The 27,280-nt window shown below is 42.9% G+C and overlaps 1 gene segment (V, D, J or C); it reads right to left on the bottom strand.

Annotated features, from left to right (window-relative positions):
• Window positions 1–11,172: 11,172 nt before the first annotated feature.
• Window positions 11,173–26,474, bottom strand: LOC140716601 (Ig heavy chain C region-like). The segment is given in 7 exon segments: window positions 11,173–11,873; window positions 12,525–12,845; window positions 14,175–14,492; window positions 14,581–14,883; window positions 18,490–18,789; window positions 19,732–20,025; window positions 25,997–26,474. Coding segments are annotated over 6 exon segments (1,728 nt in total).
• Window positions 26,475–27,280: the final 806 nt, after the last annotated feature.

Here is a 27,280-nt window from a genome sequence, read left to right on the forward strand (position 1 = left end):
TTTGGGCGTTAGTAATAACCTGAGCGGTAGGAGACAAGTAGATTAATTTAACCCAACGAATAAAATTAGGCCCAAAATTAAATTTTTCTAAGGTCTTAAAAAGATAATTCCACTCAATCCTATCAAAGGCTTTTTCTGCATCTAAGGATAATATACACTCTGATATTTTTTTGGATGGTGAATATATCACATTCAATAACCAACGTATATTAAAATGTGAGTAACGATTTTTAATAAATCCTGTCTGGTCATGTGATATAATAGATGGTAGAATATTTTCAAGTCTTCGAGCTAAGATTTTGGCTAAAATTTTGCATCAACATTTAATAAAGAAATCGGTCTGTATGAAGAACATTCAGCTGGATTTTTATTTTTTTTAAGAATAAGAGAAATAAAAGCTTCATAAAAAGATTGAGGGAGTTTACCTGATTTAAAGGACTCTGATAAAACAGAGGATAAATAAGGTGTAAGTAACGTAGTGACAGTTTTATAAAACTCCCCAGGAAAGCCATCAGGTCCTGGGGTCTTACCAGAATGTAAAGCACGTATAGCCTCAGCCACTTCTTCATTGGAAATAGGCTGATCTAACTGTGTTAGACTATCAGCAGACAATGTAGGAATGTTGATATTACTGAAAAAAGCGTTCATATAGGTATCATCTGAAGAAGAGTCAGAATGATACAAGTTAAGGTAAAAGTCTTTAAATACATTGTTAATTTCAGAATGGTCAGATGTTTTAGTTCCATTATCTTTAAACATTTCTGTGATTTGACGATTAACTGTAAAAGATTTTAAGCAATTGGCTAATAAACTACCAGTTCTATCCCTGTGAATGTAAAATTGAGTTTTATCTCTCAACAGCTGTCGTTCAATTGGGTAAGTCAGCAGAAGATTATACTTGGATTGGATTTCAATACGCTTATTATATATACTTGGATCTAGAGATAGGGCATACTTTCGATCAAGATCTTTTAATATCGCTGCTAGATCAGACCTTTCTTTGTCAGCTTTTTTCTTTATATAGGTAGAGTAAGAGATAATTTCTCCACGAATATATGCTTTAAAAGTATCCCAGACTATATTACCAGCAGTACCTCCTTTAAAATTTTCTTTAAAGAAAAAAGTAATATGGTTTTCCAAAAACTTTAGAAAATTTTTATCAGATAACAATGATAGGTTAAAACGCCAACTTCTATTTGGTACAGAGTAAGCAGGTAATTTTAAAGCCAGAAGCACAGGTGCATGATCAGACAAAGCAATGTCCTTATAATCACAGGATCGTACCAGTGGAAGCAAGTTTCTATCTATAAAAAAAAATCAATCCGAGAGTACATATGATGAACCTGAGAGAAATATGAATATTCCTTTTCTTGGGTGTGTAAAAAATGCCACACGTCAAGAATACCACATTGAGATAAAAAAAGATTTAAAAAGTAAGACTGATTTATTAGTGACAGGGGTTTTACTTGAAGAGTGGTCTAATATAGGGTCAAGCCAAAAATTAAAATCTCCACCCATCACTCAAGAATACCGATTCAAATCAGGCAGAAAAGAGAAAAGACGTTCAAAGAACAAGGAGTCATCTGTATTTGGAGCATATACATTCGCAAATACGATTAGTTTATTCCCAAGACTACCCGAAACAATAACAAAGTGCCCATTTGTATCAGAAATTACATTATGTTGAATAAAGGATCAAACAGGATAGAGACGCCTCTCGATCTAGATTGAGAGGGTGAGTGAAAATGTATACCCTTCCATCCTTTGAAAGAACGTGAAATATCATCTTTACGAATATAGGTTTCTTGGAGAAAGATTATGAGTTTTAAGTTTCCGGATACAAGAGAAAATCTTATTTCGTTTAACAGGGTTATTTAGACCTTTCACATTAAAACTGAGTATATTAATAAAAGAATCCATCAAGTATCCTTTAGTAATGTATAAAAGGTAATCACAGACATGTAGATAGTGAATAAGTAAAACAGTAAAAACATCCAATCAGCTTTATAGAAGAACCCATTTCCCCCCTCCCTCCCCCCAAAGAGAGAAATCAGCCAAGAGAGGCTGAAGACTAATTCTAACGTTACCAACCCAAAACTCCGGTGGCTCCAGAAAATATATATGTATAGCTGCGCTGAATAAACGGTTGTAAATATATATATATATACAAAAAAAAAATCAAAGTAAATAAGTTTGTTAATTACGATAAAAAAAAACCATGGGAAAATATAAGTATTAGTCTCGGTAAAAAAGCAAAGACAGATAAGGAAAATCAAATATGGAAAATCAATAAGTAAAACAACATACTCGCAGGTGCAAAGAAACAGATAGAAGATAATTAAAAAGGGAAGCGGTTTAGATAGCTTCCTACATAACACTGAGAGAATATAACGTATTGTTTAAAAAGAGCTGCGAAAAGCAGCTAAAGAGAAAATGGATGCTGTCTGCCTGCATATTTTGCATAGTTTGAAAGATAACAAGGCACCAGTTACTTCGTCAAACAAATGATTAAGACTTCGTAAAACCAAGAAACCTTGTTATCAACAAAACACCAATTACTTGATTGAACACCTGAAATTAAAACATTTAACATAAAACAAATCAAAGTTGAATTTAAGGATGGAGACTTTGTAAAAGTTTCTTAGCTTCTTCAGGCTTCGTAAACCAAGAGACCTTATTATCAGAAGTAGTAACCTTGAGTTTACACGGATCTCTGAGAGAAAGGCGACAGCCAAGCTTAAAAAGATCAGACATAACCTCTTTAAAAGCCTGTCTAGCTCTTAGAACTTCCGGTGGATAATCTTGAACGATCCGAAACTGTTGATCACAAAATTGTAATATACGTTTCTTCCTTGATTCACGAAGGATCTGTTCTTTAATCTGATAGTCATAAAAGCAAATGATAATAGAGTGAGGTTTGGCAGGGTCTCAATTGAGGGCGGGGGAGTAACTCGGTGAATGTGCTCAAATTTTGGTAGTTCAGATAATGTATCAGGGAATAAATCTTTCAGCATTTGAGCACAAGTATCGATAGGTTGACTACCCTCCAGTTTTTCAGGAAATTCAAGAATTCTGATATTGCACTTTAAGTTCCTGGTCTCCAAGTCTGTAAGTTTCTTCAGTAACGTGTCATATTTTTTAAGTTGTTCCATAGAAATTCTCTTGAAACCTTCGATATCCTTTTGCAACACCAGCAGAGATTCTTCGTGTAGCTTAATATGAATTTCGTGGTCATTCACAGTCTGCTGTATACTTCCAAGTTTCTGATTAAGCGTTTTCAGTTCAGATTTAACCAGGTCGAAGGAATTCTGTAACAAATCAAACTTGGATTCCAAGTCATCCAGTTTATCCAATTCTTTGAGTTTCTCTGACATTTGTTGAATCATTTCAGTCAAAGTCTCTAAAGTAGTCTCTTTTTTTGACAGCTTTCTACTCATGGTGCTCTCACCGAGATAGGTTTAAATAGCAAAGTAAGCAAATAATTTCGGAGCACGTAGCTAGTGCAACCTACTCCATTACAGCCACCGGAAGTCTGTGAGGCCTCACCTTGAGTATTGTGAACAGTTTTGGGCCCCTCATCTTAGAAAAGATGTGCTAGCATTGGAGGGGGTCCAGTGGAGGTTCACATGGATAATTCCAGGAATAAAAGGATAATCATACGAGGAACGTTTGCTGGCTCTGGGTCTGTACTCACTGCATTTCAGAATGATGAGGGGGGATCTCATTGAAACGTTTCGAATGTTGATAGGCCTAGTCAGAATAGATGTGTTCCCCATGGTGGGAAAGTCTAGGACAAGAGGGCACAGCCTCAGGATAGAGAGGCGCCCTTTCAAAACAGAGCTGTGGAAAAATTTCTTTAGCCAAGGTGTGGTGAATTTGTGGAATTTGTTGCCACATGCAGCTGTGGAGGCCAGATCATTGGGTGTATCTAAGGCAGAAATTGATAAGTTCTTGATTGGACATGGCAGCAAAGGTTATGGGGAGAAGGCCGAGAACTGGGGTTGAAGAGGAGTAAAAATAGGATCAGCCATGATTGAATGGTGGAGCAGAATCGATGGGCCAGGTGGACTAATTCTGCTCCTATGTCTTATGGTCTTTTGGAGTTCTGCAGAATGTTAGGCACATTATGGATCACATAACATGTTCTGTGTCCTGCATTGAGTAAGGGAGATTTTGTTGAGACACACTGAAGGTGAGGTCCTGTTCGAAGGGCACCGATGCCAATGATCCCTTTGAAGGCCTCCTTTTGTGTCTCTTTCTGGGACTGTCTGTCTCTGCTTTAGCCACCCAGATTGTCCTCTGCCTTCTTTCTTCAAACATTCACACAGTTTCTTTATTTGCATAGTTCTGATCTTATCCTTTGTCTCTTCTTGCAATTCTCTCTGTCTCTCTCAAATTTAGCCTCGGGAATGTCTTATACAACTTCAACATAACATCCAATCTCCTGTACACAATACCTAGATCTGTGAAGGCCAATTGCAACACATCACACAATTGTCTCTGTCTCTACCGATCTCACAAGAAGAAAAGAAAACAGGAGAAAGAGTAGACCACCAGATTCCATGCTCTGGGCTGAGATATCTGGGGATATATTCCCTCTGAGAGAAGAAATTTCTCTGCACCTCAGTTTCAAATATTCGGCTCCTTATTTCATAACAATGTCCCCTTGTTCGTTGCTCTCTGACAGGTGACAATCTCTCAACATCAACCCTCTAGTGCCCCTTTTGTATCTGATATGTTTGAGTCCAGAAATCCTGGATTCTTCTAAACTCTAAGGAATGTAAACACAGACAGTCTGGCCTTGGTCACTGTCTGACAGTCACTTCAGTTACTGAAACAGGCCCTTCGGCCCATCCAGTATTTAAACTGCCCAAATCCATTGACTTCCACCCAGACCATAGCCATTCATACCCCACCCATTCATGTACCTACACTCCAAATTTAGCCTCAGGAATGTCTTATACAACTTCAAAATAACATCCAGTCTCCTGTACACAATACCTAGATCTGTGAAGGCCAATTGCAGCACATCACACTTAAATTCCATATGCCATTTTTCTGCCCATTGAGTTCTAGAAAAGTACAGTCCAGAGACAGGCCTTTCAGCCCATCTAGTCTGTGCCAAGTCATTTAAGCTGCTAAGTCCCACTGACTTGCACCCAGAGCATTGTCCTCCATACCCTTTCCATCCATCTAACCATCCAAACTTCTCTTAAACATTGAAATCGATCTTGCAAGTGTCACTTGTTCTGGCAGCTCATTCCACACTCTCACAAATCTCTGAGTGAAGAAGTTTACCTCATGTTCTCCTTCAACATTTCACCTTTCACCCTTAACCTATGATCTCTAGTTGGCGTTCTTCCCAACCTCAGTGGAAAAAGCCTGCTTGCTTTTACCCTATCTATACCCCTGATAAATTTGTACACCACCATCAAATCTCCCCTCAATCTTTTATGTTTCAGGGAAAACAGTCCTAGCCTTTGTAATCTTTCCTTATAACATAGTTTCTCCAGACCTGGTAGAATTCTTTTAAACTTTCTCTGTACTTTCTCAAGCTTATTTACATCTTTCCTGTAGGTTAGTGACTGCACACTGTACTCCAAATGAGGCCTCACGAATGTCTTATACAACTTTAAGATAACTTCCCATCTCCTGTACTCAGTACTTTGACTTATGAAGACCAATGTGCCAGAAGTTTTGTTTATGATCCTATCTACCTGTGCCTCCATTTTCAATGAATTATGGACCTGTATTCCCAGATCCCTTTGTTCTACCACACTCCTCAGTGTCCTATCGTTCACTGTGTAAGTCCTACCCTGGTTGGTACTACCAAAGTGCAACACTTCACACTTGCCTACATTAAATTCCATCTGCTATTTTACCATCTGGTCCAGATCCCTCTGCAAGCTCCGATAGTCTTCCTTGCTGTCCGCTCCACCCCCCAATCTTGGTGTCAATTACAAATTTGCTGATCCAGTTAACTATATTACCATCTAGATCAGGGGTGGCCAACCTTTTACATTCCATGCGTCAATTTTTTCACGCACGAGTTCAGATGCGCCCTACAACTCTTGTACCCCCGTTAATTTCTTGTAAAAATATGTTAATATAGACATATTTAGCATTTTTATATGATATATTGATTTAATATAAAAACAAGATAAACATTATTTACCTTAATGAGACTTTTGAGTCTGTTTTGATTTTGCCAAGATTTTAATGTTTGGAGATAAATTAATTACTGAGAGCAGCAGAGAATTCTTCAAACTAAAATCAGTCAATCGTGACCTCATTTTGTTTTTAATCAATTTCTTGGCTGAAAATGCTTGTTCATATCTGTACGTCTTTCCAAAATGACAGATATAATTCTGGGCAAATTTTCTTAGCTCTGGAAAATGTTCACAGGGTAATGATCGCCAGAAATTAATCATGTCAGAAGCATTTGGGACTGAGGGAAGCTCATCAAATTTTAAGTTCAATAATGAATTTGTTTTCAAGTCAGTAAGTTCTATACTTGTGTTACTAGGCATTTTCATGATTTTTGTTCAAGTGAAAATGGGTTTATAAATGCAAGTATGCAGTCTACTTCTTTAGCAAAATCATAAAAACAACTTTCAAAAGACTCTTGCAATAACCTGATTTTTTTCAATATATGTTGTAAAATTGCCATTAACTTCAGCACATTCACTCTGCTCTTTTAAGTGTGGAAACTGGCTCAAATCCTCATTTTCTAACTGAGAGGTGAACAGTTTTAACTTCATCTTGAATGCATTGATTTCATTTACTAAGCTAGGAAACAATTTGTTCTTACCATGGAGTTTCAAATTTAGATCATTGAGATGCTTTTAACATCAACTAAAAATGATAAATCAAATAGCCAATTGTTAAAAGGGCTCTTTCCTCTGGCAGCTCATTTTTTTTTTCTAGAAAATTATGAACAGTATTTTTCAGTTTCCAAAATCTACTCAGAACCTGTCCTCTAGAAAGCCAGCGCACCTCACAATGAAGGACAAGATCGCCATATTCCACATCTAACATTTCACAATATTCTCTGAATTCTCATCTGTCTAATCCTCTTGCTTTAACTTTATTCACACATTTCACAACCAGTAGCATACCATGCTGCAAATTTAAAGTTTTTCCACACAGTGACTCTTGGTGTATAATGTAGTGGTATTTTAGTAGAGGACAACCTAAAAAGTTTTCAAGCAGTAGTCCCAGCGGCTTTACCAATCATTACTGGCGCTCCATCAGTACAAACGCCAATGAGTTTACTGGAATCTAGTTGTAGATTTTCTAGGCATGATTTTACTTTGTCAAATATGTCTGATCCTCTTGTTTTTCCATGAAGAGACTGAAGACCAATAAGTTTGTCAAAGATGCTAAAATTATCATCAATTCCTCTTATAAAACTGTTTAACTGGGCTACATCACATATGTCAGCAGATTCATCCAAAGCTGAAGAATAGAAAGTACAAGCATGGACAAGGTCTTTCAGTTGCTCAGATACATCATGACAAAGCTCTTCGGTGCATCTCGTAACTGCTTTGACAGAGCAATTTCATCTACAAGTACTTTCCTTTCGATACTTTTATCACCAAGACATCTTGCAAATATTTGCAGACAAGGCTTAACAATTTCTTCTCCAACAGAGAAAGACTTCCAGTTTTGGCCAACGCTAAAGTAATTTCATAGGATGCTTCAGTCATTGCCAATCTTTAACAACTTCTTTTAACAAATATGTTTTCTTCCTTTTTCATAATCACATATTCTTTCCGTAACTCAGACCCAGGCACTAGCTTCAGTTTTCCTTCTATTTCTGTCTGATGTTGTGTTTTATAGTGTCTATTAAGATCATGTCTTGTATTATGTGAGAAAGTGTTTTCACGAACAATGCACAACGATTTTCCTGACAGACCCGCTATAAATAAGAACTCATTTTCCCACTGTTCATTGAATTCATGGTTACTATCACTTTCTGCTTTCTTTTGCTCATTTTCTTTTGCACTATGATGGGTAACTGAATGTAAAACCAAGGCTGAATTTTTGAAAAAGTACAAAACTGCAAATGTTCACAAAAGATGAACAAAGCACAACTCCATAGCACATGAGTGTCAATTGTAAACTGACTGGCAAGAGCCTGCGATGCATCACTGGTGCAGACGGCTGGTGCCTGAGGATCAAACAAGTATCAAACTTGTATTGAACAGTTGTGGAACAACTACAGAACAAAAGTCCTTCTTTCCTAGTTTGACTTATTGAACAGTTTTTTAAATTGAAAGCAGATTAATGTCAAAGAAGATAGCATTCTCCAAAAGATGTGCACGAAATACTGTAGATTTCGCACTACAGAGCGCACCTGATTAAAAGCCGCTGGCTCTAATTTTAGAAAGAAAATCAATTTTGTACTTGTACAAGCCGCACCGGATTTTAGGCCTCAGGTGTCCCACGTTGTAATATGCGATATTTACACAGAAAGATATTACACGTGAGGATTTTTTAACTTTTAATTAAATCCATATGGTAACATAAACAAATACATATTGCAAATGCTTTTTTTCGAACCGTGCCTGTAACACGGCTACTTTTAAATATACATACGTATCGGTAACACACAAATTACGTTGCATATACATTCCAATATCTCCTAACGACTGGTAAAAAAATATATACTGCAGCCTACCAGGAAAAGTTATTGATCGCCTTTAACTTAAAAGCAGCGTTCTCGCTCGGGTCTAATGCCCCCACCTTCCCGTTTATCGCAAACTGGTATTTCCCACAAGACGCGGCGAAACCGGATGTGACGTCATATTATCCCGGGATGTAGTACTTCTAAATTTAACTAGAAAATACTAACAAATGAATTACTAAGCGAAAATATTATAAACTAAATAACTGCCATAAAGGCAGCACAATGCTTTTCTTCGAGTGTTTTCCATGTTGATGAGGGTGAGTACAAATGACTGATTTACAATAATTTAATTGTGAAAGTGCGCTTGATTTATCATACAATTTCATTGGACCTCTGTGAACTACTCATCAATTTTATTGGTCTACTGTTACGAGGCAAAATGTTTTTGGCGGCATGAAAAAAAATCATGCATTAGCCGCACCGTAGTAAAGGCCGCAGTGTTCAAAGTTGTTCAAAATGTGGGAAAAAAGTAGCGGCTTATAATCCGACATCTACGGTAATAAAATCACTAAAAATAATTGCTAAGTTTTAGATTTATTCTCAGTAAATCCCATTTCTAGATCTAAGCTATTTGAATTCCTGTTATAGATTTTTTTTCTACAAATTGGTTTTTGGTTAATACATTTTGCATGAGTGGGGTTACTTTTTTATTATTATCACTGGGGTACAATGCACCACTGGTTGGCCATCCCTGATCTAGGTGATTGATACAGATGACAGACAACAATGGGCCCAGCACCAATTCCTGCAGAACTCCACCAGTCATAAGCCTTCAGTCAGAGAAGCAACCATCTGCTACCATCTCTGGCTTCTTCCACAAAGCCAATATCCAATCAAATTTACTGCCTCATCTTGACATATCTGTCAAATCCCTTAGGATTCTCCTTCACTTTGCCTGCTAGGGCAACCTTGTCCATTCTTTTAGCTCTTCTTATTTCTTTCTTAGGGGTTTTTTTGCAGTTATTATACCCCATAAATACCTCATTTGTTCCTACCTGCCTGACCCTGCTGAGCATTTCCTTTTTCTTCTTCACCAGGGCCTCAATATCTCTTGAAGACCAAGGCTCCCTAAACCTGTCATCATTGCCTTTTATTCTGACAGGCACATACAAGCAATGTGCTCTCAAAATTTCTGATTTGAAGGCTTCCCACTTACCAAGAACACCTTTGCCAGAAAACAGCCTGTCCCAACTCACACTTGCCAGATCCTTTCTGATACCATCAAAATTGGTCTTTCTCGAATTTAGAATCTGAACCTGTGAACCAGATTTATCTTTTTCCATATTTCTTTTGAAACTAATTGCATTTTGATCAGTAGATGCAAAGTGTTCCCTTACACAATCTACTGTCAGCTGCCCTGTCTCATTCCCAAAAAAGGCATCGAGTATTCCACACACTCTCGGTGGGACTTCTCCATGCGGATTAAGGAAACTTCCCTGTGTACATTTCACAAACTCCATCCCTTTTATAGAATGGGAGTCCAAGTCAATATGTGGAAAGTTGAAATGACCTACCATCACAACCTTATGTTTTTTACAACTGTCTGTGATCTCCCTACAAACTTGTACTTCTAAATCCTGTAGACTGTTGGGTGGTCTATAATATAGCCCCATTAACGTGGTCATAGCTTTTCTATTCCTCATTTCCACCCATAAAGACTAAATAGAGGAGTTCTCCAGTCTCTCCTGACTGATCACAAGTAACACCATTCCTCTCCCTTTAATCCCTCCTGCATTGACTTGTCTAAAACAATGGAACTCTGGAATATTGAGCTGCCAGTCCTGCCTCTCCTGCAACCAAGTCTCACTAATGTTTACGGTATCATGATTCCTTATGTTAATCTATGACATGAGCTCATTTGCCTTTCCTATAAAATACTTGCTTTGAAATATACACAGCTGAGAACATTGCTCACACCGTGCTCAACCTTTTAATTCCTGACATCTATCTCCAGAATCTCTCCACTATCTTTCCTGACCCTCTGGTTCTCATCCCCTGCAACTCTAGTTTAACCAGCCCCCACCCACACCCCCCGTGCGGCATTAGTAAACCTTCCTGTGAGGATATTAGACCCCTTCAGTGCAGATGCAAACCATCTGCCCTGACAGACAGATGTTTAACTGCACCATTGCAACAGAACAGTTCCCAACAATGATATGTTTCATTTAGTTAGCGTCACGCATGAACCAGATGAGGAGCAGCAAAGTTAGTGGGGGCAAGGAGCCCTCACACAGTGATCCAACATCTTTGACACAAATATATTGTCTGGTCAGTGGTTGGCACTCTCACCTCTTTGTCAGATGGCCGTAGGTTCTACTTTCTTTGACCATTAGTTGACAGCTGATCACTGGGACTCCTGATGCAGGAAGGGTTTAGACACCATAGTTACAAAGACACCTATTTCTCCCCAAGTGTGCGTCACCTACCACACCTCATGTCGAAGGTTCCTTATTTCCTGTCTCCAAAAATCACAGCTAAAACATTTTCAAATCATATTTATTGCACTTGGATCGGTACATTGACACAAACAGAGATTTAATACATTGTGCAGTCCCACACAGGGTTGAAATCCATTCAAACATGGCAGAAGAAGGTCTTAGGATGTACGTACAAACTCAGAGGTTTGTGGTGAATCATGTTTGTTCCTTAATTTGGTTCTTGATCTTAATTTCATTCTTAATTATTTTAAAAGGTCCAGATCTTAAACATGTTTTAATCAGCAAAATAACCCTCTGTGATAATTAATAATCATAAAACTAACAAAACTAGGGGTTCATGGATTAAATCACACAGTGTTACACACACGATTTAAAACTATCAGTCAGAACAAGTGAGACATTGACCAGGGTGGGTTTGCTGTGAGATTTATTGATGCTTCGGAACAGGTTGGTTGTGAGCGACTCATGACCCACCACACAGGAGAAAGTGGTGCCGCTCTTCCACTCCTCAGGAGAAACCTTCAGCTGACTGGTCATTGTGTTCCAGCCTTTTCTGGGGTCCTTGGTTACCGGCTGGTTCACAAACCCTGTCTTCAGAAGGGTGTCATTGGCCATCCAGGCCACATAGATGTCTGCGGGAGAGAACTTGGTGACCAGGCACATCAAGGTCACAGTCTGATCGGTGTCTACCTCATCCGATGACGGGGGGAGGAGGTAGACGTGAGGACGAGTCACAGCACCACCTGGAACAGAGAGAATCTCAGTCAGAATGAATCTTCCAATAATTCCCTCCTTACCCAACACATTCTGGTCTTGTACCAACATGAACAATTTCTAAATCTGAGAGACTTCACTTTATCTGAAACTAAAGGCTTTTCCCTTTCTGCTCATCATTGGGATTTGTGGAGTGGAAATCTTGAACCTGTTGCATTTTACTTCTTCCAGCGAGGTTAGTCCATTCAGTTCAATCAATGGGAGTCGCTGAACACAGCAACTCGACAGAAAGTGGAACTCAGCCCCTGGACTTGTATCATCCTGTGCTGTTTGTTCCATCTCCCCTGGAGCAGGGGTGGCAGTCTCAGCTGTGTACGTGTAGAGGGAGTGAGAACCTGTGGAACTCTCTCCCACAGAAAGCACTTGAAGAATTATCATGTAATATATTCAAGAATGGGTTGGATGTACTTCTTCATGTGAATGGGTCAAAGGATATCTGGAGAAAATAGGAATATTGATTGAGTTTGGATGACCAGCCGAAACCAAACCGAATGGTTCAGATCGAGAGCCCCAGTGACCTGCTCCTGTTCTCATTTTCTATCGTCTATCACAGTGCTGGATGGTGATAAATCTGTTCAATTGCTGAGATCAGACTCACACTGAATTCTGTCCACACGTACCTGTGTCCTTCCTGATGGATTTCTTCACCGGTGTTGGCAAACTCTCGTCCTCTATCACACACGAGAACTCAGCCCCACTGTTCCACTCTGCAGCAGGGACTGTCAGTCTGCTGGTGATCATGTCTTCACCTCCATTGCTGTCTGGACCCAGAGTCCTCACCCCATCTTCCCTCTTCCTTCCGTCCACCTGCCAGGTTACACTGAATCCCTGTAAATCACTGTGAACCACCTCACACAGAATGGTTGCTGTCCTCTTTGTCCAGATCTCTTCGAAGGAAGGTTTGCTTAAAGTGACTGAGGGGTGGGTATCTGAACAGACATCTGGGAGAAACGTCACAATTATTATTTCCCCATTTCCCAATGGATGAATTTCTCACTGACAAGACCAGCATTTCTGTTCGTCTCTGGTCGATGATTTGCCAGTCCTATCAAGAGGAGATGAGACCAATCTACATTGGTGAAGAAAGGAATCTTCCCTAGGGTAGACACCCTGAGGGAATGTAAATGAACAAGATTGACCTTTGCACTGTTTTTGCAGTTTCATGGTCACTTAAACTGTTGCCAGCCACTTATTAAAACAAATACAGAAAATAACCAGTATTTCAGACTGTGTTGGTGGAACAGGAAACAGAGCAAAGTATCACGTGAAAATCTTGCAGAAAATACACTTCATATTACAGAATTTATGAGAAACATTTAGTTTTTGTGACTAATATTAAATGCACACTTTTTCTCTGTTAGGTGTAACTAACATTTTCTTCTGCTTTGTCAGAATGTTGTGTGTTCAAGCCGCCCTCCAGAGGCTTCTACACATTGTCCAGGCTGACTATTCCCACACAGGAGCAGAGGGAGAGCTGCTCTGCTGGAAATTCAGTCCCAGCTGAGACTCTAATCAGAGGCTGGGATTATGTTCAAAGGTAAAGGGAGGGAGCATTTTGAAGATGAGTATCAGCGATTTCCAGAGTGTCTGTCCAGTGAAATGATCTGGATTCTCCTCCAGTTCTGAAAGTATTTTCTGGGATACTATTTTTTCGATGGTGAAAATGTGGATTATGTTGGTTGAGAGCGGAAAACAAACCGATGATTGGCCAATTTAAGTGCCAAGCGAGATTAAAAAGATGATGGCATTGAGGCTGAGTCAATGGACAAACCGGTATTCAGCTCACTACTCTGTGAGGCTTCCCTCACCTCAGCACTGAACTGACTCTGCAGCTGCGGCCTGCAGCCATCGGCACTCACCTCAGCACTGAACCTGGCTCCGTGGCCGTGGCCTGCAGCCATCGGTCTCCTGGACCGGTTGCAGTGCTGAACTGGTGACGTGGCTGTGGATTTACTTCAGGGGACTCTGCAGTTCAGGTTCAGTGGATTGTTTGTTTGAATCTTTATATTGTTTACACAATTTGTTCTTTCTTTTTCTCACATTGGATGTTTGACTCTGAATTCTATTCTGTTTCTTTGCTTTGTGAGTGTCTGCAACAAGAGAATCTCAAGGTTGTATATGGTGCACAGACTTTGATAATAAATGTACTTGGAAATTTATCAGTTCCCTCATATAACTATACCAGAACTACACTGTGATTTAGTGTTGACCTTGAATTCATAGCACAATGTAAACAATTTCAAAAATGGGGTGAGGAACCAGGACCCTACCTTGGACGTTCTTCACTTGCTTCTTGATACGGGTGTTGGAGGGGGGATGATTCACTGTACAGCTGAAGACTGATTCTGTCTCCCACTCCTGTAAACTCACGGTCAGGAAGTGTCTGGCACTGAAAGTCCACCCCTGCTCCAGAGCGGTCGGTGTAGCGGTGGTGTTGAAGGTGATCATGGTGTTGTGTTTCTCCCAGATGACATTTATTTGGTCCGGGTAGAACCCAGAGACCACACACTCCAGTGTGGCTGTTTTCCTTTTCTTGGTCTCTTCCTGAGGTGGAGGCAGCAGTCTGACCTTGGGACTTTTTATCTCGACTGGAATAGACAAGAAAACAAAGGAAATGTCAAACATTTTGACTCAGGTAACTAATGCTGGCCATTTAATTGCTGGTCTCTTGCCCACCTTTGGTACTATTGGTCCGTGCTGACACTTGAGAAGATGAAGGAGATTCCTGAGCAGAGCACTCGTACTCCACCCCACTGAACCACTCCTCCACACTGATCTGGAGTTCGCTGAGGACTCTGTATCGGGACCCATCCCTCTCCGCTTGATGGGTGTGAATTCCTTTAGTTTTCTCCTTCCCACCCACGTGCCAAGAGATGTGGATATCTTCGGGATCTGTACAGAGAACCGTGCACTTCACTGTCGAAGTCTTGCCGATCCACATCTCTTCAATGTCGGGATTTTGAATAAAGACTGACAATTCTGTGGATTAGAAATGGAAATGCTCAGAATCTTATTGGAGATATTTCTATTGGTTGTGTTAGGTCAAGACAGATCATCAGTACGATTGCTGCACTTAATGTAAACAGAAACACCCAGGACTGAATCACGTGTTTCACATTCCTCCAAGTTTTGATTCAGAAAAGAAAATCAGAACAAAGGATGTGCTAATCAGTTTTGAATCCCTTTCTAATAACTGTACCAATTGGTTCACTGTGAGACAGAGAAGCATGCAGATTTCTCAGCAGAGACACAGCTCAGTATATTCTTTGCTTGGAGACTCAGTGCCATTGATCAGTAACAATGAGCACTGTGAATCAATGAGAATCCCTTTCTCCATCTGGGCTGAGCCTGGGATTCACTCAGTTTAATAACTTCACATCCTGACATTCCAGTCTTACTGTGGCTGTGCCTCTCCTCATCTCTGCAACCTTCACCGCCAACACAAACTTCAGAAAACATTGTGTTCTTTCAACTCTGCTCCCTCATACACCTGCACTACTTCTGCTGGTGCCTGTGGTTTTAGCATTCCTGCTTACAATCATTGAAGCCGCTGTCTCTCTTGAAATGAGCAGCCATGGTCAGAGTGCGTTGTTAAGTTGCTGGGCTGATGAACTGGGAAAATAGTTTCAAATCCCAACCTGGTGGATGGGAGTTTAAATTTAATTCATCAGTGCTTTTTGGAATAGAAAGATGTCTATGGAGGTATTTGTAGTGTCATTCCCTGTGATCACTTCCGGAGAGAAGTCCCATCTGATCCGGCTGGTCTGTGACTCCAGACCTGCAGCAACATGGCTGAACCTGAATCACCATCAGGAATGAGGCAGCAAGTCCCTCAGTTCCAGAGTGATCAGTGATTGATAGGAAATGATAAATGAATAAAACAGCTCTTTGATCAAGTGTTGGGTCACCTGTCCTCTGGGTTAGTGTCAGTTTTGTGTGATTGCACTCAAGTGAAGTTGCTGAGGCTGTCTCCCAATGCACGACCATCAGTTCACGTACACTGCAGCTCTCTGCACTTTGTGTACATCATTTACACACTCGGTCCCCTTTTGCTCTTTGACATTTAGTGTGGAGGCTGATTGTGTTTGTGTCATGGTTGAGTCCTTCAGTGAGACTGTGAGTCAGTGTCTTTGTCTGAAGAAAGAGCAGATGTAACACACACTGTCCAGTCTGACTGGGACGGATCATCTGACAAAGTATGATGTGTATTTCTTAACCTTTCTCATGTCAGTAAGATTATGAGCAATTTTCTTTTAAAACAGAAAGTCCATGGGTGTAGTCTAGATGATCATTGTTGTTGTGTAATATCACAAATCTGCAAACCTTGGTGTACACTGAAGGGTCACGGAATTGTGAATCCCAGTTTAATCAGCACTGTGATGTTGTTAAACGTGTTTTGGCAGATTTCTCAGTTCGGTCCCATATCAGCCTGGTCTTGATGTTCAGCAGTCCCTGGGAAATGCGATCCTCTCATAAAACCTGACAAAGTCAAGATCGCTCCCCTTATTGCTGAATTATTCCACAAGAAGCATAGCATTCTGTCAGTGCTTGGGTAATTTTAACAAAACATTGTCCTTTCTGACATTCTTTGGGATCACTGTGTTTCCCTCTTGGACTGAATTCAGTGTCCCGCACGTGGATCAATGTAACTTTAACAAATTGTCTGATCCAGGAATTACACACAAAGCATGTCAGATTGGACAGGAGACTGGGTAGACCCCTGTGTCTTGTCTCACCAATTTGTCTTGTGCCCAACATTATCAAAGGGTCATCCGTCCTTTGACTGAGTCAATTTGGAATTTCAGCCCCGTTCACCTTCATCACCTCGTGCCTCACAGCCACTGGGTGAAAAACAGGTTCCAGTTCTTGCTGACTGGTGTCAGACAGGAGGGAATCTGGCCAAGGAAACTGGAATTGGGATCTGAGTCACACTGAAGCAACAATGTACACAAATGAATGAGTGTATGGACAACCAGAAACACAAGAGGTTCTACAGATGCTGGAGATCTTGAACAACACACACAAAATGCTGGAGGAACATGGGAAGTCGGGCAGTGTCTATGGAGGGAAATAAACAGTCGATCTTTCAGGCCAAGTGACTTCACCGGTACTGGAAAGGAAGGGGGCAGAAGCCAGAATAAGAGATGGGTGGAGTGGAGAGGAATACATTCTGTCAGATGAGAGGTGAGACCAGGTGAGGGGGAAGAGTGTGGATGGGGAGGGGGTATGAAGTAGAAAGCTGGTAGACGATAAATGGAAGAGATAAATGGCTGAAGCAGAAGCAATCTGACAGGACAGTGGACCATGGAGGAAATGTTCAAGAGGAGGGGAACCAAATGTAGATGATGGGCAGATGAGGAGAAGTGATAGAATGAGGCAGTATCTAATATGCGGGATTAGAAAAAAAGGGGATTAAAGGACCGGGGGGAGATTACTGGAGGTTGCAGAAATTAGAACTCAAGCTATCAGGCTGGCAGTTATCTGGATGGAATATGAGGTGTTGCTACTCCAACCTGACTTTGGCCTCACCAGGGCAGTAGAGGAGACCATGGACAAACATGTCAGAATGGGAATGGGAAGTCAAATTGAAAAAGGTGGCCACAAGGATAATAGAAAGTTAAATAGAAGTGTGATTGGAGAGGTAGTCAGTTTGAATCGTGTTTTCTTCTCTCTTTGTTAAATTTCCATCCCAATGGATACCAGGGGCGGGTCGGGAATCCATGGATAAATGGATTGTTATGAAATTCAATGACGAATTGTATACACAGCCAATCACTTTATTTCACACTTTCCTGCAGAACAATGATACTGTAGGGTAGAACCATCGGAGAATGTTGCATTGAGATTACTCTGGTAAAAGAACCTTGGCACAGGCTCCGAAAAACAGCTGGGACATTTTCCACCTGGAAATGGAAGATTCATAGATTTAAATGTTAGATATTTTCAGCTCTTTTCCCATGCTTGGAAAAAAGGGAGCCCCACATATTCCCACTCTCTATCCTCTGTATATCGCATCCTATCGGGATGAGGTTGTGTCAGCCATGATAAATGCATGTGCTCTCTGAACCTGGTCAAGGATCTGAGGACACAAGGTCACAACATTCACTCGAGGATTGGGCATCAATTCAAAAATAATCCAGGCACCTACATTTCAGTGAGTGGTCAATTGACAGAAGAGTCTCTCAGGAAACACTGGAAACAGACTCTGGGGACTGAAGCAAATATGAAATTGCAGAGATATTTTTTGAGGAACTAACACTGAGAAGACAGTGAAAACGGGAAAGGGAGATTTTCTCCAGATGGTAAAGCATGGGACGTGAGCTTTGCTCACTAACTTATTTTCATTATAACTGCAAACAGAGACAACTAAAATTATTGAGACAGAATGGACAGGTGACCTCATCTTATACCTTTCCCACCCAGTAGACGGGGTTAAAGCTGCTGGTGATATGAGTTGATTCAAAGTGCAAAGATCATCTGTACATCACACAACCAGATTGACAGTAGGGACAGGAATTGTGTGGGAGTATCAGTTAGGTAGTTCAGTGCTGTAAGTTAATTAATTTTTCTTCAGACATCACTCACCCTCTTGATACGTCATGTTGACCTGACCACTAAAACCGGAAGGTGCGTGATTCACTTCACAAGTATATTTCTGTTCCTTGGTCCATTCCCGCACAGGCACTGTCAGGTAAGCGATTGTTTCAAATCCACCATCAGATCTCTGAGTGGAAGGGAGAACGATGCCTGCTTGAGCAGATCCAGCTTTTTTCCAGGACACTGTAACGTTGTCAGGAGAGAATCCAGATATCACACAGCCCAGGACAGCATTTGTTTGACTGTGGATCACCTCCCGGGATGGAACAAGGGAGCTGAGCTTCGGAGCTGTAACACATTTAATATCTGTCAGTACATGATTGCTTGGCCCATGCTTTGGATTTCATTCCCCCTCATCCTGGGCAAGTTCCCCAGTTCCAGCCCTCTCAAGAATGGTGTTAATTTACAGCTGATCTGATGATCTGATGGCTCACACCAGTGAGTGGGAGGGCTGGGTGTATCACTTGGGCCTCCCAGCAGTGTGTCCCACCATGCTATGATAATGCAGAGAGGTGGGTCATGGGGTTGAGGTGCAGACCTGCCGTGATCTAATTGTTTAAGGGAGAATGACTGATACCAGCTCCTGTGAGCAGGAGTACATGGTGTGGTACTGTTTCCACTGGCGAGTTTGGGAAACACAATTTTACTTTCAATGGGAAAGAAGAACAGATGGACAGGAGGGAATTATTTTGTTGTATCTGCAAAGGCTGGTTCAGATCTGTGAGAAGATGGTTAAAGAAGGGCAGTGGAGTGGATTCCTTCATCACATTTACCAGGGATTGTTTTTACCAGAAGAGGGGGAAGCTGCAGGGTGGAGGGGAAAGTGCAGAAGGAGTGGGGTAAAGTTTAAATTGTTGTTCTATGTGCAGGGGTACGATGGGTCAGTGGTCTCTGTATGTGTACAGGAGCTGATCTGTAGGGAGGTTTTTGTGGGATGGGATGGTGGAGAGGTTCCTGAAAGGAGTGGATACACTGGAGGCAGATCAGCACAAGTTGTTTCCTCCACCCTCCACTGATACAGAGTTTCATTGAGTTCAGGAGGACGTCTCCCCCCATATCAATTCCATACGTTTTCTCACTGTCATTTTGGTGAGGAGTCATACTGCCGTTGTAAGATTAGAATAAAGGAGTTAATTGCCATGCCGAACATTATCTGACAAAGGTTCGTGTTCCAGATTTACGCTCTGAGATCAATGCAGCTTTTAAGAGAAAATTATGTCTCATACTAACATTGAGGTTTCTGGAATTCTGCTGTCACCGTCCCTGCCTTGCACGTGTAGACTTTATTCTTCTTCCAGTCTGCCGCAGAGACTTCGAGCAAGCTGCTCATCGTGTACTTTGAATTTTGCCCCAACACCGCCGGGTATTTCTTGATTCCTGTGGTGATGTCCCCACTGTTAGTGGACCATGTCTGACTGATGCTCTCAGGCTGATAGTCCTTGACCAGACAGAGGAGCCTGATGCCTTGGTCAGATTCTATGTTGCAGGAAGGAGTGATGTAGACTGATGGTGTGGACTTGACATCTGAAATAGAAAGAAATTCACAGAAGTTCTGTAAATAAATGCATTACTGGCAGACAGAGGAGACATGTTATACATTACCATTACTAACTACTGTGCTGAAGTCTGAGACACATAAGCTGGGATGCCCACCCGACCCCTCCACTGTACTGTAGTAATTTTATGTATTGCACTGTACCTCAGCCACTAAAGAAAAACAAATTTCATGACAGATGTGAGTGAGGATAAACCTGATTCTGATGTGGGTCTCTATTGTGGACTGAGAGTGGGAAAGGGAAGGGAGTGAGAAGCATCAGAGAGACATTCCGGAAAGATCAATAAACCAATTGTTTTGAATCAAGTGACCTTGCCTGTTGTCTCAGAGCTGGTTGGAACTGCACCCGTGCCAACTGCTGCCCCTGCTCTGTCACCTGCCCCACACCCCTCCCGTGGCACTCCACCCTCACCATTCCCAACATCCTTTGCTCTCACCAGATTTACAAACTCACTCTCCACTCCACTTTGACAAATATGTTACTACGGAAAAGTCTTAGGCACGCTAGCAATATACATAGGCCCAAAATCTTTGCACAGTACTGTTTATAAATGAGTAATTTCCAAAATTATTCACCCCATGAAACAAAACTCTCACCACTTCAACACCCAGCTGGGAATCTGTGTCACTGAGCTCAGAGGCTATGGATCAGTCTCACAGTGGAGGCTTGAGCCCACAGTCACAAGTGTGCCCCAACACCCCACCCAGAACCGTACTGAGACAGTCATCCAATGTCCGATGTGAAGTCGATGCCAACATTGAGTTTGCCTTCTTTACCACAGACTCAACCTGTAAATTCACCTTCTGGGAGACTCGCACGAGGACTCCGAAGTCTTCCGCACTTCTGATGCACCCTCTGCACTACTTGATGCATCTGACACCGCCTCAAAATTCAACCCATGCAACTGAGGAAGAACTTCAACCGCACCGAGCCTGTGGGAATTACAAGCCAAACACCTTCCCAACACACCAGGCCAAGAATCGCACTGAGATGAATGGTGACTGTGATCCTTTGACAAGTCTAGTCTGCGAGGGAATCATTGAGGTGGAATCCCCAGTTTAATCCTGGGAACTCCAGCAAGGCCCCGTGTCATGTGGTGGAGTGTGGTGACAGTTCTGGTGGCATCTGTCACTCAGTAAATCTTGGGGCACAGTGGTCTGTGGAACTGTGAGACTGACTCCAGTGTAAGTGGCTAGACACTGGTAAATGGTTCTCTTCGGGAATGCCAGCTACAGCCAGCACCATTCAAACCACAGTATCTTCAGTTTCCCTTGTATTGAGCAGCAGGGGAAAGGGATGGTCAGCTGTGGTCTGAGGAACCTTGCTGCTGTTTATCAGCATCAACCCTTGACAACAAGGGAGTTATGGGACCAAAGACCTGGGACCATCAGGACGACCATCAGTAATCTGTGTCTATCTATTCATCTACCACACAGTCAGTAACTTTAAATTCCTGGGTGTCACTATCTCAGAGGACCTGTCCTGGACTCAGCATATAAATGTAATTGCAGAGGAAACAGGACAGTGCCTCTACTTCCTCACGAGTCTGTGGAGATTTGGCATGATGTCTAAAACCTTGATAAACTTCTATAGATGTCTAGTGGAAAGTGTATTGACTGGCTGCATTACGGCCTGGTATGGGAACAGCAATGCCTTTGAATGGAAAATACTGCAAACAATAGTGGATTCAGCCCAGTACGTAATGGGTAAAGCACTCTCAACCATTGAGCACATCTACATGAAATGCTGTAGTAAGAAAGCAGCATCTATCATCAAAGATCCTCACCACCCAGGCCGGGCTCTTTTCTCACTGCTGCCATCAGGCAGAAGGAACAAGAGCCTCAGGACTCACAGCACCAGTTTCAAGAACAGTTACTACCCTCAAGCATCCGGCTCTTGAATAAAAGAGGATATTTACGCTCATCTATTGAGATGTTCCCATAAACAATGATCTCACTTTAAGGGCTCTTTACCTTGTTATTTATTGCTATTTATTTAGGGTTGCATTTCAACAGTTTATTGTCTTCTATGCTCTCGCTGTTTCATTGATCCTGCTTACAGTTACCATTCTATAGATTTGCTGAGTATGCCCACAAGAAAATGAATCTCAGAGTTGTATGTGGTGACATATATGTACCCTGATAATAAATTTTACTTTGAATTTTCAGACTTCAAATGAAGATTTTCCAATGGCGGGGAGCTTTAGGAATTGTAGGCTAAAAGTGACCATTCCCTTCCAACATCACCCAAACAGACTAGATTGTCATGTTGTAGTTCAGCTTGTGGACAAGTGACACACTGCAGAAGTACTTGCTGGGTTGGTAAAGGCCCTGGGATGTTCTGTGGTTGTAGAAGCCAATGAAAAACAAATTGTTTTCATCAAAATAGGAAAGGTACGTTACATCCGGAGTTTCTCCGGTTACTGGATGATTTCTGGATATTTCCCTCCAGGATGAATTTATATTCAGTAATATAAAACTGGAAACAGTGTAGTTGCCAGAAATCAGACTGACGGAGTTTGGTGAAAGGTCACTGATGTGAAACGTTAACTCTGTTTCTCACCCCACAGATGTTCCCTGAGCTGCTCAGTGTTGGCAGTGCAGGAGGCACAATAATGTCAGTCGGTGAGATTTGCAGCTGAGGATCTTTTACATCCCAGGACCAGCAGGTGGTAAGTACAGTTCTGTCTGGATCAGTGTTCCTCTGGGTCTTTATAAAAACACCCATCAAACTGATAGCAGGGTGCTGGGGTGAAGAGGGGAACTGGATCTGGGTGGGTCACAGGGTGCTGGAGTGAAGAGGGGAACTGGATCTGGGTGGGTCACAGGGTGCTGGGGTGAAGAGGGGAACTGGATCTGGGTGGGTCACAGGGTGCTGGAGTGAAGAGGGGAACTGGATCTGGGTGGGTCAGAGGATGCTGGGGTGAAGAGGGTAACTGGATCTGGGTGGGTCACAGGGTGCTGGGGTGGAGGGGAACTGGATCTGGGTGGGTCACAGGGTGCTGAGGTGAAGAGGGGAACTGTATCTGGGTGGGTCACAGGGTGCTGGGGTGGAGGGGAACTGGATCTCGGTGGGTCACAGGGTGCTGGGGTGGAGGGGAACTGGATCTCGGTGGGTCACAGGGAGCTGGGTATTTGTACAAAACGATCGATGGTGAATCAGCAGATCGGTGGAGGTTCAGTCTGATTTCAGTCTGTATTGTAGTAAGTGGCTAGAACATCGGGGAGTATGAACAACAGATGGGCAATTTTATTTATTCATTCATCTTTTGGAATCTGGGCTTTGCCGGTAAAGTCTGAATGAATTACACATCTGAGCTGTCATTCAGAGGGCTTTTGGAGACAAACACATTGATGGGTCATAAATAGGCTCATAGAACACATAGAACATGGAACATAGAAAACCTACAGCACAATACAGGCCCTTTGGCACACAAAGTTGTGCAGAACATGTCCCTACCTTAGAAATTAAGAACTAGGCTTACACATGGCCCTCTATTTTTCTGAGCTCCATGGACCTATCCAAAGGTCTCTTAAAAGACCCTATTGTATCCGCCTCCACCACCATTGCCGGCAGCCCATTCCACGCACTCACCACTCTCTGAGTAAAAAACTTACTCCTGGCATCTCTTCTGTACCTACTCCCCAGCAGCTTAAACTTGTGTCCTCTTGTTGCAACCATTTCATCGCTGGGAAAAAGCCTCTGACTATCCACACGATCAATGCCTCTCAATTATCTTTTTCACCTCTATCATCCTCCATCGCCCCAAGGAGAAAAGGCCAAGTTCACTCAACCTGTTCTCATAAGGCATGTTCCCAATCCAGGAACCATCCTTGTAAATCTTCTCTGCACCCTTTCTATGGCTTCCACATCCTTCCTGTAGTGAGGCGACCAGAACTGAGCACAGTACTCCAAGTGGGGTCTGACCAGGGTCCTATATAGCTGCAAAGGGTAAGGATGGTAAGGACCAGAGATCTCCTTCCCTGAGGGACATTAGTAAAACTGAATGGTCATCATTACTAATGACTAGATTTAAAAACAATACCAAACAATTACTAAGATGATGGAAATCTGACCACAGATCCAAATCTGTTGCAGATTATGATGAACTGAGTTTAGATTTGTCAGTTTTGTTGTGGTGGTATCTGTGGACTGTTCATCTATCCCTCTGCACTACTCATCTGTTTTGATGTACTGCCCTGTTTCCCATCACTCCGAATCCAACCTTGTGCCTGTCCATTGGATCACTGTGTCCACGGTGTCCTGGACAATATTTCTCCTTCAATAACATCACCAGAACAGACTGTCTGATCGTTCTCAGTTTGCAGTTTGTGGATTCTGCTGTGTGCAGAGTGGCTCCACATTCCCGACTCTACAACAGGGCTGTACTTTGAAACTACTTCATTGCCTGTGAAGAGCACGGGGACACCATGAAAGGTGTCTGTAAATGTCAGCACTTTATCTCACAACCACTTTCACTGAATCACCAGCAACACTGGTTGATGTAGGAAAACACTTGTTAAACAAACCCAGTCGGGGGATGGAGGAGGGCAAGAAATTAGAGCAGTTGCTCCGTCTGTGAACTGAGAATAAGCAGTTCATTTGAACAGTAAAGTTCAACTCGTGTCCGGTGAGTGTGTGATGGGACAGGTTGGGGGAAACTTCACTCTGTGTCTAACCTCTGCTGCCTCCGCCCTGGGAGGGATGGGACAGTGCAGAAAGATCTTTGTATCTAATCCATGGCTGCCAGGACACTACATGGGAGCTGTAATCTGCATTTAACTCATGCTCTGTGTACTCTGGGGTGATTGTTGGAATCCCTTTGAGGAAGAATTTCCCAGATTTACAAGATAAATACTGATTCCATTGAATGACAGAGCAGAGAGTGAGGCCATTCATCCGATAGTGTCTGTGCTTCCCTTTAGCTGAGCAAACCCAATAAACCCATTGGTCTCTCTGCTCTTCCCTGTATCCCTACAAAAGGCGGATCTCCTCCTGTTCCCTCTCTACACTCACTATTGGCCACCACCATCATTCAGGCGGTGTGTTCCAGATCACAAACGTTCATCAACAAACCTTCACTTAAATGCTCCCCTATTACACATTATTGACTTGAACGCTTCCCTCCCCACCCCACCTGCACCACTCCCCCCTCCCCCACCCACCAGCGCAAGGCTGCCCGGAATGTGTGAAGGAATTGTGATTTCAATTCCCTGCCTTACCCTCCTGCACCACTTCCCCACTGCCTTCTCACTCCAAAATTCTTCCCCACCGTACCCCACCTCCTCACCCATCAGGGAATAAAACTAAAACCTTAATCCCATCAATTAATCCTGGGATATCGCCGATACTTTTGCTGTATCCCGGGACGGACCTCACGCCGGACATTACATGATGGGACTGACACCCACCTGTACCCTGGGGATATTGAGCCATCAACCAGATCATACATGTGTAACCATTCCCTCAGATTATGTCTCAATCTCATTACCTTCAACATGAAAGCAGCCGACAGTAAAACCCGATCCCAATAACTTGCCACTGAACAGATCCATTGTTGTCACTGACAGGGAACGAGTTCAACTGCACTGAAACGCTCAGCCCCTGAACGTGGCTTCAGTTGGTGCTGAGGATCAGAAGCCAGACTTGAACCAAACACTGAGCTCACTCAGCACAACCGGCCGGTGTCAAGGCACAGTCTGGTGACAAGATCCGACCCCATTCCCCTGAGCCTGTTCCCGGTCTGTGGACAGTTCACTGGTGGGGTGGGGTATGTACCCTTGTACTGTTACTGGGCTCTAGAGAAACCCGCCGGTTCGGGGAGATTCATGTACTCGCTCTAAATATCTCACTGATTTCAGGTGAATCACCGAATTCGCCAAAACCGTAAATAAATAAAATACTAGTGCGTGAAGATACAATTGAGAAGTTGGTCTTACCTGAAGTCACTGTCAGCGAGGTTCCTCCGCCCCAGTAGTCAAGATAGTCACAGTACTCCGTCTCCCCATTCACCCAGTGCAGTAACTTCACTTGCCCGTCACATCCAATAATCTCAGCAAAATGTCAACATGATCCCTGTCCGGACCGGGAGCAGCCGCTTCCTGGATTTCCATCCCAAACTCCGTCCTTGTCTCTTCATGGCGTGTGATTAAAAGAGGCATTTTCACAGTTTTCCTGTCTGTGGACACCGGCTCCCGCCATCACCCGGAATCAGAGTCGAATCCTTTTTGAGCTTTTAATTGTCCAGAAATGGACATTTACACCCAGCAGTCCGAGTCAGGCTTCGGGGATTTGACTCTGGGAAGCAGCAATGCGGAATCCGTGGAGACAGACTGCGCTGCAGACGCTCCTTTGTCGGGACCAGTTTCTGTTCAGCTCCCCGTCACCGTGCTCCATATCACAGTGCTTCACCGCAGGTCACAAACCGCCTTCATCACATCCAGCCCGAAATCCAGTGGATCCCAGAGCCCCCGGCAGATTTATTAAACCCTCCTTCTGTGTCCGGGTGTCCCACACAGCGGGTCTCAATCTCGGTCATCCCAGTCCTGAAGTGGAGATGATATAACCCACCGGGACCTTTCACTGGGCTTCCACTGACAGCTCCTCCTCGGTGGTCCCGTTCCCTTCCAGACACATCTCCAGTGGAACTTGTTCCAACTTCCAGATTATCCACTCGGGATCTGATCGATATTCACGAATCCCGGGGTAAAGGCCAGTGGAAGCGTCCGAAGAGCCCAATTTAAAGAGTTTTGTTGCGGTAGGTTTGTGTATGGAGGGAGCCGCCATCTCTCACACTGTGCCACCCACTGTATAGTCACAGTGATACACCGCCGTACGATAACCTCCGCCCCTCTCACTGTCTCCCAGCACAGTCACTCCTCAGTCAAACCGCACTGGAACACCAAAGTGTCTGATCATTAATGTTCCTCATGGCCCGACCATTTACTGTCACGTGTGGACGAAGGACCGACACCTGATCAGGTCGATCGGTGACCCCATTCCCACTCACGGCGCTTGGCTCCGAGCTGCCCTCTGAAGTGATCCGCTGAGCCCCTCGGCCCATCCATCCAGCATCTCTTCTCGGGAATCCCCGCTGACAACCCGCCTTCCATTGCGTGGACGAGCGGATGTGGCCCAGAACGACCGGGATACAGCTGTGGCGATCACTGCTGCCCTTTCCCTCAGCGCCCGAAGGGCAGGCGCTCTCGCTGGGTTTTTGTCCC

Source organism: Hemitrygon akajei, chromosome 25 (genome assembly GCF_048418815.1).
Source record: "Hemitrygon akajei chromosome 25, sHemAka1.3, whole genome shotgun sequence".
Taxonomy (NCBI): Eukaryota; Metazoa; Chordata; class Chondrichthyes; order Myliobatiformes; family Dasyatidae; genus Hemitrygon; species Hemitrygon akajei.